The sequence below is a fragment of the Orcinus orca genome, chromosome 8, assembly GCF_937001465.1.
Source record: "Orcinus orca chromosome 8, mOrcOrc1.1, whole genome shotgun sequence".
Lineage (NCBI taxonomy): Eukaryota > Metazoa > Chordata > Mammalia > Artiodactyla > Delphinidae > Orcinus > Orcinus orca.
This window is the reverse complement of record NC_064566.1, coordinates 4625428-4641516: the sequence shown is the minus strand read 5'-3', so window position 1 is coordinate 4641516 and position 16089 is coordinate 4625428. Positions and strand designations below refer to the sequence as shown.

Here is a 16089-nt window from a genome sequence, read left to right as displayed (position 1 = left end):
GCGGAGCAACTAAGCCCGTGTGCCACAACTGCTGAAGCCTGTGCACCTAGAGCCTGTGCTCTGCAACAGGAGAAGCCACCACAGTGAGAAGCCTGCACACTGCAACGAAGAGTATCCCCTGCTTGCTGCAACTAGAGAAAGCCCACGTGCAGCAAGGAAGACCCAACGCAGCCAAAAATAAATAAATTTATTTTAAAAACTCTACAAACTCTGAAGAAAGAAATCAGAGAAGAACTAAATAATTGAAGAGATATTCCATGTTCATGGAGAGGAAGACTCAGTATTTCCAAGGTGCCAGTTCTTCACAACTTGATCTATAGAATCAACACAATCCCAATCAAAATCTCAGCAAGTTATTTTGTAAATGTCAAAAAACTGATTCTAAAGTTATATGGAGAGGCAAAAGACCCGGAATAGCCAACACAATATTGAAGGAGAAGAACAAAGTTTGACTGACACTATCCAACCTCAAGACTTACTATAAAGCTACAGTAATCAGGACAGTGTGGTCTTGGTGGAAAAATTAACAAATAGGTCAATGGACCACAATAGAGAGCCCAGAAGCATACCCACATAAATACGGTCAACTGACCTTTGGCAAAGGGGCAAAGGTAATACAATAGAGGAAAGAATGTCTTTTCAGCAAATGGTGCCAGAACAACTGGACATCCACATGCAGAAAAATGAATCTAGACATAGACCTTATACTCTTCATAAAAATTAACTCAAAGTGGATCACAGACATAACTGTAAAATGCAAAACTCCTAGAAGATAAAATTGTGATCTATAAAATAAATGACTGGTGAGCTGGACTTCATTAAAATTAAAAACTGTTCTGCAAAAGTCACTGTTGAGAGACTGAGAAGATAAGCCACAGACTGGGAGAAAATATTTGTAAAAGACACATCTGATTAAGGACTATTATCCAAAATATACAGAGAACTCTTAAAACTCAACAGTGAGAAAATGAGCAGCCCAGTTACAAAGGGGCTAAAGACCTGGACAGATACCTCACTAAAGAAAATACACAGGTGGTAAGTAAGCACATGAAAAGATACTTTAGATCTTTTGTTCTTAGGAAATTGCAAATTAAAACAACAACGAGATACGGCCACACACCTATCAAAATGGCCAAAATCCAAAACATTGACACCACCCAATGCTCACTTCTGCCCACCTGGGCCCACGACCTTCATAAAGAGAGCTTCACCTGCAGAATGAGCTGTGCCTTTCCCCTCCAGTTGTCCTTATCCTTTCCTCAAACTGCTGTTCTCTTAGATTCTCTAACTTCTCCCATCATTTTTATCTTCGATGAAAATTCCACCTTCAATTCCTTAAAAAAGTATATTTACTTCTTACAATAATTTGTCTATTGTGGTTTTAAAAGCTTCACCCCACTGAAACTAGACAATCCCTGGCAGAATTTTAGGTATTGGTGCAGGGTTTAATAAAAGGGATAAAGGTCTTCAGAGCCACGATGAGGGTTACAAGTAGGTTCCTGCTGATATATTGCAGCCAATAGAAGCTTGTCTCTTAAGGATGGTTTGCTTGCTCCCACATTTTCTGTATTGTGTATAAGCTTGTGGTTAACTGATAGGAAAGAAGATTTTCAGCATGTGCAACATAAATATATATTTGGTCTCTGCCCCCGACATAGAGTTCCTAAAACTCCTGTAATTTCCTGAATGATAGGGGTGGTAGGAGCATCTTACACAGAGCACCTGAATTCCTTGGAATATCCTAGGTGGTAGGAATGTCGTTTGTTCCACGGAGGTGACTCTTGGTGGGCTCCTGGATAGCTTCAGAATGGGAGCTGGTCTCCAGAAAGACCAAACCATTATTAGAAGCTTGTAATTTGCAGCCATGTCCCCATCCCCCAGGGAGGGGAGAGGAGCTGGAGATTGAGTTAATCTGCATGATGAAGCCTCAGTAAAAATCCCTAAACTACAGGGTGTGGAGAGCTTCCAGGTTGGTGAGCACATCCATGTGCCAGGAAGGTGGTGCACTCCAGCTCCAGGGGACAGAAACTCCTGTGCTCAGCACCCTTCTGGACCTCGCCCTATGTACCTTTTCATCTGTTCATTTATACCCTTGACAATAAACCAGTAATGGTAAGTAAAGTGTCTTCCTGAGTTCTGTGAGCTGTTATAACAAATTATCTAACGCGAGGAGGGGTCATGGGAGCTTCAGGTTTGTAGTGAAGTCAGACAGAAGTGGGGGTAACCTGGGACCCACTACGTGTGATTGGTGTCTGCAGTGGGGGCAGTCTTGTGGGACTGAGGCCTTAATCCTGTGGAGTCTGAATTCAATTCAATTCAATTACAGGACACCTGAGAGTTGGAGAATTGGTTGGTGTTGGAAAAAATTAAAAACACCACGCATTTGGTGTCGGAAGTGTGAGTAGAGAAATAGTTCTCTTTTAGTGTGTGTCATTTTTGTTTAAATGACTTTTTCTCGGATTCTTGAAAAGATAAGACGTAAGCTAAACTGCATTTCTGGAAAAACAAAAACCCAGCAGATAATCTAACCTAATCACAAAGGTGGCCCATGTCATTTAGTAGACAGAAGGTAGAAAGATGACAAGGTGGTTAAATTTGCACAGCCACACCCAGAAATAAGGACATACTATTTTTATTTTTATATGGTTTTAAAATAGCATTACTTCTCTCTCAGAAGCAAAAAGATGTGCTTTTATGTTTTTTTAGTCATCCTATGTAACTTTAACTCTGGGCATTAGAGTGGCTTTATTCACAACTCTACTTTGGCTTTTACTTCTCATACTGAATTTTCTACAAGTTGTACTGACTTAATAAATTCTCTCCACCGAGAATCCCTGCAGGGGTCATGCCTTTCCAGATGCCCTTTCCCTAACTTTCAGGCTTCAGTTCAGTGTACCTGGCCACAGCCTGAGTATCCTCAGGCAGCACCAAAGGTCCCTTAGCTCACAGGAGCCCAGGTTCCAGGCGGACTCCCTGAAATGCTGGGGCCATTGCCCTAAGGATTGCTGCTCACCTTGCTGATCAGGGCTGCCTCCGGCCTCTGCAGGGGGCTGTACCTAGTTGCAGGGTCTTTCTAGGCAGCTGTTTGCCTCAAAGTAGTTCTGGAGGACACCGTTCCCTTCCCCTCCCTCCACACCTGCACCGTGCAGCTCCTGGGCACTTACAATGTGCCTGATGCAAATTGGAATGTGCTACAAGTGTAAAATACACACTGGATTTCAAATATTTGGTACATACAAAGAATGCGAACTATCTCAATCATTTTTATTTTGATTATACGTTGAAATGATAGTGTTGGGGATATATGGGGTTAAATAAAAGATTATTAAACTGATTTCACCTGTTCCTTTTTTACTTTTTTCATATATGGCTGCTAGAAAATTCTAAATTGTATGTGGTCGGCAGATATTGCAGTTGGCAGCACTGCCAAGAGGGACGTGGAAAGGAGGGCAGCCCTCCCAGAAGGAGTCACAAAGCCCCCCATTTCCAAGTCCCCTCCAGCCCCCAAGGGTGAAGTGGGCTAGGTGGGCTCCTCCACAGCATGCCCTCCCTGCTCTGTCTCGAGATGTTGATGGGACTGAAAGCACGCAGAGCAACAGGGAACACTGCTCATGGAGAACTCCGCCATCCTACAATGCTTGTCTCTACCTCCGGCTTTCTGCCACAGAACCCAGATCCCAAGGGGTCACAAAGGCGTTGAAACAGAGAAGAATTAAGAATTTCTTTTCCCCGCTTTGGTTCCCCATCAGAGCTAGGCTGTTCCAAACACAACTCTACAAATCATCAGCTTGCTCCTTGGCTCCTGGCTTACTGATGTGCCTAGTGGCCAGGCCCTATGACCCCACTTCTTTTAGTGGTGTGTTTGTAAATGAGCTTTCTAAACATTCTCCAAGGAGCCAATACTATTAATGAACACAGAAACATAACGAGTATATTTTTCCACTACTAAGTTAATCACAACAATGGAAGACATGTCAAAATTTTATTCCTCTTTGCTTTTACAATAGAACCAAAAGAGAGTCAACTTAATAACTTATATTACCTGCTGATTTCTGCAAACTAGTTACTTTACAAACAATAATAATATTATAACAATAATTATGGAGAAGTTAATTGGATAATAGAGCTTTTCCACAATTTAAATGGAAACACATAAGAAACTAGATAATTTTCAGTCCCACAACTCAAAATGCTACTGACCAAACCAACCCTGCTGTCTGCATTTCACTGTGGCCCTAGAGGAGACTGGTAATTCCTGTGACTCTGGGGAAACATCTACACTCAGAAATTCTCCAAGGTATTCAGTAGTTCTCTACAGATTTTAGGTTGTATCTTAGCAGCCTATCTGGAGAATTTGTTTCTAAACAATTTAGGGGAAAATCATTATGGCTTTTTATGCAGAGAACCCGCCAGAGGAAGAAATTCCCGGGAGAGGGTGAAGTCAATAGGAATGACTTTTACTTCTCTCCAGGGCCTGCTTCCACCCTCCATGACTCAGTGTCAGTGCAGACAATTCTCCCGGGATCACAGGAACACATGCTCTCTCCTCGGGTCCAGACAACAGCAGTTATGTCATGCACCTCCTCAAAAACGGAGGGAGGGTTTTAATCGCCAAATCCCTCAGAGACTCTGAGTAACCCCTTGGTGCCCTGATGCAGAGGGAAAGCTTGATTTTAATGATGAAGCTGTTGGTGTAGACCTGGCCTCATGGTCCTTAAAACAACTTTTCTAAACGAGTTTCCCTGCAGAATATGGAGACAAAATCTACATGCATGCACATTTCACCACGTTGTACTTGACTCAATTTTCAACCCTTTGGATTTAAACTCAATATGGAGAATCTGCGACAAGCATCTCCCGAATTCCTCTAAGATCATCTGCTCTGCCAAGCTCTCAGAGCAGTGCTCCTTCTCGGCCTCTTCGCCCTGAGCCAGCAGGCAGGCGCACGTGGCTTCCACCACCTCCCAGGAGATGCATGAGGATGACTGCCTGTCAGAAGCAGACCAGTTAAAGGCCACGTTCAATCACTCCACTGTTTTTAAATACCTTTCGTATTCAAGGAGACATGTTTGTCAAAGCATTGTAAAGAATGTCTAATGTTGTCTTCCTAACACTGGAAGCTATATTACCTGTCATGATATAAAGGATTGCTCTTAGAAGAAGAATACAGAGGTCAGGTGAATCTGTCAGCTCCTAGACGTCCCTCTCACGGCAGATCCTAAATTTTCTCAAACTGAGATCCACTAAGGAGCCCAGAGACCTGGGCTGCAGTATCAAGCCCATGGGCTGGGCAGCGGTCGAAGCAGCAGGAATCTTAGCTAAGACAAGCCATGCAGCCTTGCTCTAAGCTCTGTGCACAAGTCTACCTGAGGAAAGCGGCAGTAGGACAGCTACCCAGGGCACCGGCCCCTCCTCCCAGCGGCACTTGCGCTACAGACGCACAATGGCTCTGAGGACTCGCCTCCTAGGGGGCGTGCTGTCAGCATGGCCTTGCCTCGGAATGCCCCCTGGATCCCTGAAGAGGTTCTGTTGTACGGGACCAGCCACTCTCCCTACTGGGCTCAAGGGGCAACTGTGGCTTAGCTAGATAGTTGCCCAAGTCATGCTCAAACTGAAAAAATTTAGGAAAACTATAAAGTATTAAAAAGTGTTGGATTATGAAAATATAGATGTTGGGATTGGTTAAAATCTCTCTATAAAGGCAATACACAATGACTTTTGTTGAAGATGAAAGAACAGGGCTGTCCTCAGGTCAAGAGTCTTAACATTTTGAGACCAGACTCCAACGTATGGAGCCCCTATCACATTCCATCGGACACACAACAACCCCATGTCAGGCAATGTTTTCACATATAATTTCACAGAAGATGCAGCCATGTTTCAGTACATTTTTACCAATGACGACCTCTGCAGGTCACAGTGATGAGTATTTCTGATGTCTCTAACCAAATAAGCATGAACTTGGCTTTTCTACATGTTATCAATTAATTAATGATATCCAGTACTTTATCATGACATGACCCATCACAGAGAACTCAAACTTTTTAAAATGGATGAATCTAGTCCAATATATAATAAAATTATTACTCAATCTTTGAGACCTGCTAGGAGTATAATATGACCTCAAAATAATTAAATGGGAAGACATCCAACTAAAGTGGACTCCATAATCACTTTAGTAAGGAATACAGCACACACCGAGAACATCTCTCTGCCGTCACTTCCTGTGGTAAAGAGTGGTTCGGGTGTTTGCTGCCTAGAGATCATGCCCTTGCCTCCTGAGGTCCTGTAGGGACCTTCTGCTCTTGTACGAAACCAGGGGTAACTCAGACGGTCAGGACAAAAAGGTCAAGCTAAGAGGACAAATAGGACCAAGCGAATTCGACAGCAGGCGCTCCTCTGAGCTAACAGTGTGTGATCTAGGGTTGGTCAAGACAGAGAAAGAAACTGGCGTCTTCCTTCCCCATCCCTTGTCCCCCACCTACAGACAAACACGCTTTCTTTCCAGTGTGTAAACTGTTTTAACTCTCCTCTCAAATTTTATCTTTTTTTTGGCCGCGCTGCACGGCTTATGGGGGGATCTTAGTTCCCCGGCCAGGGATTGAAACCGGGCCCCGGCAGTAAAAGCGTGGAGTTCTAACCACTGGACTGCCAGGGAATTTCCAACTCTCCTCTCAAAATAACCTTGAATTCCCCTATTAGGAGGGTTAGTTCAGAGTACCTACCTATCTTTTCTGAATTTTGGTAGTCCTGAAAATTTAGTTGTTGACAAATGATGGCCGCCTTCAAAACCTCCGATTTCCATATAGTTTGGCATGTTCATTAGTGTTTTTCGTTCTGGGCTTTCTTCATAATTTTTGCAATCGATGCATTTGCAAATAGAAGAACACATAATTTTGGCCTGGTAATGTAAAATGCTTCAATAAAATTAGGTTGTCCTACCATTCATCAAAAACCAACAAATTCTATTTGGATCTTAAATAACTGTTTATATCTGTGTGTGCACGCACGTATGTAATCTGCAATTTTCATACCAAAGAAAGGCAGAAGCGAAGAGGGGCAGGTGACTGTGATGTGAAGAGAGGTGGGGAGGGGCCCCCGAGGGCCAGTGGGCAGGTGTGGGTGTGAGCCCCGAGCAGAGAGTGGGGTCTCTCCATCGTCCAGCGGAGCACAGCGAAGGCTCCATCTGACCCTTGTTCTAATCGAAGCCTGCCTCAGCCGGCTATAGCACTCCAGCCTGACCACCCTTCTCCTTCAGCACCGAGGGTGTCGTGCTGGCTCTGCTGTTGCAGAGAACGTGCAAGTGGGTAGAACATGAAACCCACCCGAGGCCGGGCCTGCGGTGGGCATTCTAGGGGGAGGCCCTTCCTGCTTCCTTGTGGGTGGACTTTGTTTCTTGTCACACAGTTGTGTGACACTCAGGGCTGGGGACCAACCCCTTGCTCAGGCCCGGCCTGGGGGCAGTCAGAAGGCTGGCCCTGTGACACTCTGGTTTCCAGTTTCCTCTTAGTTTCAGCCCCTGGGGGTTTCCATCTGTCCTTTCCAGCTCAGACATGCATCTAATGGGGTGTGTTTTATTCTGCACCTCTGGGTGTTTTGAATAGGAGGTTTTTCGAGATTGCTAGTCTGTTGTAATGCCAGACGCTACAGGACATCAGCACTTTGCGTGGGCCACTGCCCGGCAGAGGAAAGTGGGCTGACGCACTGTGTCTCGGCAGCCAGACGAGCTGCTTGGGAGCTGCCTGCTCAGAGCACCCAGGTGAATGCTCACCTGAGGACAAGGCTGCCCCCACTACCCAACCGAGAGCGTCTCCGCCCTGCTCAGCAAGGAAAAGGCCCGCCTCTGGGAGCCACCAGGTGCTGGCCACTGAGGGGAGCTCCAGCCCCTGGTCAGCAGCTGCAGGGCGGGCAAGGCCCTGGCACTGGGCACCCTCTGCTGGACACTCAGGGCGGGCTCGGGGGAGACAACATGCTCCCAAAGGAGGCCTGAGCTCATTTACTTGATTCATAAGGCGTAATTCACATTTGAGAAATTAAGGTAGATTGATGGGTGCCCTTTTAGAAGCCCTGGAAGGAAGAAATTAAATTATATTTCTCCCTTTAAATTGAAGATTTTTTAACCACAAAGTTACTTAGGCCATATATTTAGCTGGTTTTTAAAAATAATACTTAGGAATTGCTGACTGACCTCAAAGCATTCACAGTAATTCTTAAGGCAGCCTGACTTCTTGCAATTACATCCTTTGCTGTGTCGAGGCTTAACGTCTCCCAATTGTCCTTTCCCAATTTTTTGTTGGAAAGCTTCCGGATTTCTATCAAGACATGCCTAAGACAGAAAATGTAAAACTCCATCAAGATATATTTTATTATTTAAAAATAATGTTCAGTGCAAAGTACCTGGCTTGCCCGACGAGCAGTGTGCCTCATCTCCTCACATCGTTGAGGAAGTGCATCACCCCCCCATTTCATTTTAATTCATTTGGACACTTAAAGGTAGAAAATTTATGGACAGTAAAGATGTGATGGAAATCATTGTGTCCATGTGGACATATTTCCTTCCTGCATCTCTTGTACTTTTTTTCCTGAGATAGTTGGGATCATGGTACTCTGATACCAGCTCACGTTTGCTAAACATGCACTGTGTTCCACTTTCTGTGTGATTTATACGCGTTCTCTCATTTAATCCTCACAGCAACCTTGTGGAGGAAACACTACCACTGTTCTTGCTGTCTGCCGGATGAAGAAACTGAGGCACCGAGAGGTCAGATGACAGTGACCAAGTGATGGAGTCCGGTTCCGGTCCCTGTGCTCACGTCCAGCCCCGGTTCTCAACCACCAGGTGCCTTTCTCATACACCACGCTCGGCTTTTTATCGTGCTTTGTTTGTTTGACTCTCTACCTGTCTGCTACCTATCTAGACTATTTTCAATGACAAGGTGAGGCCGTGCTCGTTATAAAGCTGTGCTGGAGCAACGCGGAAGGCACAGCGGCAGCCCCCGTCCTCCCTCTCCCCTCACAGGTGAGCAGCGGGGATCCGTCGGCACCAGAGCCCTGGAGGTCCCCTTCGCTGCAGAAGGGCCTTTGCAGTGAGGCTGCTGTTTGTGTGCTTTTACTTTTTACTGCAGCCCGAGGGATGGTGGACGTGATGAATCTGAGCATGTGTGAGCCCCGTGCGACCCCACCCAGACCAGGTCAGAGGACAGTCCAGCCCACCCGTGCCGAGGTCCCTCATGACTCCTCCCCATTAACACACGCCTGAGGGAACCTCTATTCTGACTGGGATTGCTTTAATTTTGCCTGTTCTGGAACTTCATCTAAGCGGAACCATTTGGTGCGTGTTCTTTTCCAGCTGGCTTCTTTCGCCAGCGCCGTGTGAGATTCTCCGGGCTGTGGCGCAGAGCTGTGGGTCTTTGTTTTTCATTGATGTGTGTCACCTGTTAGATGATACACCCCGACAGATCTATCCATTCTACCACTGAACACACGGATTGTTTCCAGTTAGGGGCTATTATGAATAAAACTGCTGTGAACATTTTTTTTTTTTTTTTTTTTTTTTGCGGTACGCGGGCCTCTCACTGTTGCAGCCTCTCCCGTTGCGGAGCACAGGCTCCGGACGCGCAGGCTCAGCGGCCATGGCTCACAGGCTCAGCCGCTCCGCGGCACGCGGGATCTTCCCGGACCGGGGCACGAACCCGTGTCCCCTGCATCGGCAGGCGGACTCTCAACCACTGCGCCACCAGGGAAGCCCTGCTGTGAACATTTTTGTACAAGCCTCTGGTAGACATGTACACTCATTTCTAGGGGCTCTGTTTTTAGGAATGAACTGCTGGATCACAGCACATACAAAGGTTTAGTTTTAGTAACTATTGCCAAACAATTTTCCAAAGTGCTGGTACCAATTTACATCCCTACCAGCAATGCATGAGAATTCCAACACTTTTTTTAAAAAATAAATTTATTTATTTATTTTTGGCTGCATTGGGTCTTCATTGTTGTGCACGGGCTTTCCCTTGTTGCAGAGCACAGGCTCTAGGCGCATGGGCTTCAGTAGCTGTGGCTTGTGGGCTCTAGAGTGCAGGCTCAGTAGTTGTGGTGCATGGGCCTAGTTGTTCCGTGGCATGTGGGATCTTCCCGGACCAGAGCTCGAACCCGTGTTCCCTGCATTAGCAGGTGGATTCTTAACCACTGCGCCACCAGGGAAGTCCCCCAACACCTTTCAAATAGAACTTTTTATACTTTTAATTGCAGACAGTATCCTTTACCCCTGAAGAAAAGGCTACTGTACTGAAGCTTAGATGCAATTGAAGCTGTGGATCTGCCTGTATCAAAATTGATATTTTCAACTGATGTATCTATAATTCAAGAGGCAAGTTAAAGTATTTTAGAAAAAATAAACAGCCCAACCCTGGCACAGTAGGAGAGCCTCAAGTCCACAGGGGAAGGCCCTCAGTCTCCCTGGGTAAGTGAGAGGGCACCAAGCCGTGGCCGGAGCAGGGGGGCTGTGCTCCTTCTCTGCTAATCTTTCGTGCCCACGGGAAGGGAGGAAAACTGCCCCTGATGCATTTAGCCTTCAGCGGTGGCCTGCGGGGCTCTCCAAGGTGCTGTCTGCCCCTAGATTCTCCCTTCACCGGGAAGCCAAGGAGAATAAAAATCAGTCTAAGTAACGATGGCCGAGAGCTTTCACCCAGCTTTCTTCACACAGTGGACCATCTCGCCTTTTCAGACTACACTCTTTGAACTCAGGCTTATCTGCTGCATAACACAATCCGAATTTCTAAACCTCAAATCAAGGCAACGTGGAGGAGGACGCTCTACGGAGGCCGAGGAGGGGAGGAGAGAAATGTGGACGCGGGCTGTGTGTCTGGGCCTTCGGGCGTTGGCGGGCGGGTGCCGGGGCTTCACCTCCAAGGCCCATCCTCAGGGAAGCCGCCGGGTCACGGCCGAGCTGATCGAGCACCTGGAGCGGCTAGCGCTTGTGGACTTCGGCAGCCAAGAGGCCGTGGCACGGCTGGAGAAAGCCATCGCCTTCGCCGACCGGCTCCACGCCGTGGACACGGACCGGGTGGAGCCCAAAGAGTCAGTTCTGGAGGACAGATGTCTGTACCTGAGATCTGACAATGTGGTAGAAGGCAACTGTGCTGAAGAACTACTACAAAACTCCCACCAAGGTGTGGAGGAGTATTTTGTGGCTCCCGCAGGTAATATCTCTTGACCAAAGCTGGATGAAAAAGAGCCCTTCTCACACCGCTGAGTAGCTATTCTGGGAAGGGGTGCCCTCTAAAAACGTGGACGTGCAATGACTATTTTGTTAGGAACACTAATGCTCCCACTTCCTTCAGTCACCTGAAAAAGTGATGGCTAGGTATCTTTCAGTAACTAACTCTTTTGAAGACAGAATTGGGAAAGATCTAGCCAAAATAAGGCAGAGTCCCTGATGCCCATGGAAGTAGAAGGTATTGCCAGTTTCCAAGGAAATGGATCAAATGTACTCACAGGCTTTTCTGTATGGAAGACTTTATCCCCTCCCCAAAAGACTGTCTACCGAACTGCATTTAAGTGAGTTTTTCTATTCATGTAACTGTTAGACATTGTATCTGATCACTGTGTGACAACCTGAGTTGTCCTTTTCAGTTGCTGCTTCCAGTGACTTGAGCAGCCTTTTATCTTTACTGAACACCCTTAAATTTGTTCTTGGGTACCCACTTTGTTCCAAGCAGAGGGCTGACTTTCTGCTAAGGTTAGGAGGCAGCTTTGGGAGGTGGTGGATATGTTTATGGCCTTCATATTTGTGATTTCATGTGTGTATACTTAACCCCAAACTCACTGAGTTGTATACATTAAATGTACAGCTTTTTACAGGTCAACTGTATTTCAGTAAAGTGGTTTAAAAAAAAAAAAGACAACGTGGATACTTCCATGCTCTTAAACCAGACCCTTCTGGTACCCTGCTGCCCCCATGAAGCCCTCCCATGCTGGTGGAGAATAAAGGTCTTTCTCCAGCTGCCACTCTCACAACAGCCCCTGGTCATGGTCAATACCGCCACCTTCAGGCGTACAGTCCTATTTAATGTATACTCTTCAACACTTTGGGTTTTCCCAATACTGAAATTAGAAATCTGACAAGATCGTTTTGTGAATATCCCCTGCACTTTTAAATGCTTTCAGAATGTGTGTATTTAATGGAAATTTGTTACCTTAATGGCCTCAAACCGTTCCATGTCATGATGTAAATTGTTGCAACAATTATTACAATTGCACTTGTTGCAAAAGTCCCCGCTTGCAAAGCAATCACAGTACCTGTGAATAAAACAACACAGTGTGTCAAAGGCACCGCTGCGAGTAGTTAAAAACAAGCGTGCACACACCTACAGGGAGAGAGCTGGTCACACGCCAAGTCAACACAACTTTTAGTTACGCGATTCTCCTCTTTATGTGAAAATTAGATCCACTGGGATGATGCTTTCCAGTGACCAACACAAGAGAGAGAGACTCGTTAAAAACCATTGGTTTCATAAAATAGGCATGTGCAGAGTAAACAATTTCCTGGACGATGTCCGCTGGCGTCCACTGTCTCCTGCCCCTAATGCCCGCCGCCCTTCTCCCAGGAACACTGTAAGCTGGTGAGCAAAGAGCCACTTTCCCAACAACCATCCCAACCCGGCTGAAAGTGAGTTCACCTCTCGGCCTGACCTCGCCTACGAGAAAAAAACGAAGGGACCTAGAGGTGGACCCTGGCCCAGGCTTTGTGTCACTTTCATTCCATGTCAGTGGTGGAGAAAGGAGGCATGACTGGGTCAGAAACACGGGTGTGACACGACTGCTGTCACACTGTGATAATACATATCGTCCACGAGCAGAGTCCACAGGACAGCGTGCTGAGCAGACCCTGTTCCAGCACCTGCCCCTGGGATCCTGGAGTCAGACGGGCAGTGCCCGGCAGTTCAAGGGCAGTGCCGAGCACCTTCTCTGCTGCGTTTCCCTTGAAGACCTCTCAGCGTTTATGACTGTGAACCGCTTTACATGCTCTCGTAGGAGCCTGCTCTTGTGCTGTGCGACAGAGGCCCTGATAGGCCTGAGGTTTACACCTTTTCAGTATGGGCGGGGGCAAGACACTTTCCTCAACTCCTGTAAAAATTCATGTAAAACATCCTGCTTGTAACCTGCGCCCTCGAGAGCCTTCGGGAGGCTCATCAGCCACTCCACGGCCTCAGCCTGTGACTAGAGAAGACCCATGGCGTTCTCTTCCGAGAGCGTGATTCATTGAAAAGAGCTTCAAATGCAGGTCTAACATCAGCTCTGCTTCTGGCCCCCCACGTTATCTGATCCAGGTTATCAGTCAGCGTCTGGAGGCAGGAAGCCCTGGCACCTGACCTCCCGGGCTCGCAGGGTTGCTGAGGGAAGGCCTGGCGTGCTTCCCACATAGCGGGTGCCTCTGACAGAGTGCTGAACGAATGCAGGAGGGCCTCTGCGTCTGGCTATATGGTGGACTGGATGTTTGCAGAAACCTTCCTGTTACAGAGTTCCTGAACACAATTCTTTTAACATTATTATTATTTTTTTAACATTTATTATTTTAATATTTTTAAATAATGTGTCAAAATGCATGTCAAACCAAGAGGAGAGTAAAGGAGATTGTCAGATGTGAAAAGATAAGGAACTGTGAAGCCAGACAGGTGAGTTCTGTAGCTGCCAAGTGTTGTCCTGGGCCCTCTGCAGGTCCTAGGGATCAAATGGGCCACTCCTGCAGGAGACAGGAGACAAAGTCTGAGCTACAGAAGGTGGGAGTTGGATCAAAAAAAAACCCATAAAAAGTGTGAATCCTTGAAAGGCCACCTCCCCACAAATCTACTTCACAGAAGGAGAGCGTGGAGACACAGCACTGTCTGAGCCACAGGCAGAAAGCAAGGGGAAAATGTGAGAGTTTCTCCTGACCACTAGGATGGACAGAAGGGAGCGGAGACAATTACAGAAGATTCGGAGGCTGGAAAACAGAGGGGAGAGAGTTAATGGACAGCAGATTCAAGAACTCTGAAACTTGAGCTAGCAAGAGAGAGTGGAGAAGCAGCTCTGAAGGCACGAATGGGTGGCAGGTACCAGGCTGCTCTGAAGTGGGGTGAAGGTGGCTGAAATTCTATTTAGGAGGTAGGGGGTCCCCAGGCTCCTTCCCTTCCAGTACCTGACTGCTCCTCCACCACCATGGCAAGAGACTGAAATTACTCTCTGGGGTAAAACAATTGAGGACTGGGGTATTCTAAAGAACAAAAGGGGGGAAAGGTGAATCTGAGACCCCCAGGTTTTTCCACTCAGCCCTTAGAATTCTAGCAGGAGATTGGAAAGGCCTTCTCTGAGGACCCACTAGCCCAAGAGAAAATATAGAGAGTCTGACGTTGAGATCCCCCGATAAGTGGCTTGGTAAGATCACCCTACGGTGGAGCCACAGGGAGCAAGCTCCCACCAACGTACCAAGAGCCCCCTCCCTTCTGCCTTGCTCTTAACCATGAGCAGAGTGGCAGGCCAAGATCTGCAGACATTTTAGGGACTCATCCAATATGAAAGACAGAGGCCTAAAGAAACAGACTCTGAAGGGAAAAGAAAAGGGGGCGGGGGACAAGGGGGTTTCAATAGCCTTGGAAAGATTAAGAAAAGTTATTGTATCCAGGAAACAAGAACACAATGCTAAAAAACACTCAGAGTACAAAAGATACATTATGTAAAATAAAAAAGTAATCACAGGGATGAAAAACTTAACAGAAGATAAGAAAACAGAACACACATACAAAAAAGTAGAAAACAATAGGAGAAAGAAGAATGTAGAGGAGCATCAGAGGGTCCAACACTTATGTAAAAAATAAGGGTTCCAGAAAGACAGAATTTTAAGAATGAAGGGGAGAAAGTAAGTCAAGAACATTTCCCAGCGCTAAGGGGCATGGGTTCCCAGAGTGAAAGGGACTGCCAAATGGCCAGAACAAGACACCTCTCACCAAATTTCAGAGCACGGGGCACAAAGAGAAGCTCCCACAAGGTTCTAGAAAGAATAAAATAGGTTTCATACAAAGGGCAAGAAAAAAGTTCACAGCAATACTGGAATCTAGAAGAAAATGCAGCAAAGCCTTCAAAAATTTAAAGGAAAATTCCACTAGTTGAAGGTGGAAATCCCATTGTCCATCCAAAATGATCATGTCAGTGAGAGGACAGACTACGACATCTTTAGACACATACGGTCTGAAAACATTCTCTCCCATCACTCTTGCTCGGGAAGCTACTGGAGGACACGCTGCACCAAAATGATGCAGTGAATCAAATGAGGACGATAATGGAATCCAGGAGCCAGGGGCTCAAACCTGAGGAAGAAGCAAAGGGAACCCTGGGCCTGATGCTGGAGGGAGGGTCCAAGAGAACTGTGCAGCAGGCCTGGAAACCAACCACCCAAGAGCAGGGCGGTGACGGCTGCAGGAAAGGCTTCCTCCAGACCAATTCACTGAGTACCTAGTGTGTTGGAGCATGTTGAGAGAACAGTTACACAAGCGGAGGAGAGTTAAGGGTTAAGTTAATGTTAGGTACATTAGAAAACTGAGTATTGACTCAAGGGAAAAGGTAAAGAAGTGCAGGAAGAAAATTAATCAAGGCTCAGCAGTGAGTAGTGTTTTCATAGTCATAAAAAATAAATACTACTGATCCAACCAAGTACATCTGATGTCTGGGAACAGGACATGTGTGTGTTGGGAGGGGGGTTACGTGTGAGTAGCAAGAGGGAAGAGAGCTAAATCCACATCTTTCATGGCACAAATACAAGAGATCATGCCCAAACTGAAAAGCCAAGAAGTAGCAACACAAGCACGTTATTTAGATTTATGGAGGCAAATATTGAAAGATTTGGTTAAGGGCTAAACGTTCTTGGGGATCAGAAAATAAGGAACAATTGTCAGGGAACTACATTTTTTTGTCATAAGCCTTGTATAACTATTTGGCTCTTTATGTGCATGTGAGCTGGATAAAAATAATAACTAAATGAAAAGTCAGAAAGGATAAACTGAAAGATAAAGAAATTAGATCCAGATTCAGCATAAAAAGACAAAAAAGTTAAAAATA

The 16089-nt window shown here is 46.2% G+C and overlaps 1 protein-coding gene across 5 annotated transcripts in view; it reads right to left on the bottom strand.

Moving 5' to 3' along the window:
* Positions 1 to 3129: 3129 nt before the first annotated feature.
* TESMIN (testis expressed metallothionein like protein) overlaps positions 3130 to 16089 on the bottom strand; it is a 38823-nt gene continuing 25863 nt past the window's right edge. For 2 of the 5 annotated variants that reach the window (XM_049712984.1, XM_033402470.2), the window contains 4 exons: positions 12195 to 12297; positions 8189 to 8326; positions 6726 to 6901; positions 3130 to 4989 (listed from right to left, as the gene is read on the bottom strand). In XM_049712984.1, the coding sequence (XP_049568941.1) occupies positions 4782 to 4989; positions 6726 to 6901; positions 8189 to 8326; positions 12195 to 12297 (625 nt within the window). In that variant the 3' untranslated portion in view covers positions 3130 to 4781. Of the gene's footprint in view, positions 5130 to 6707; positions 6902 to 8188; positions 8327 to 12194; positions 12298 to 16089 lie in introns of those variants that run through there. The other 3 variants (XM_049712985.1, XM_049712986.1, XM_049712987.1) reach the window with 3 other exon arrangements.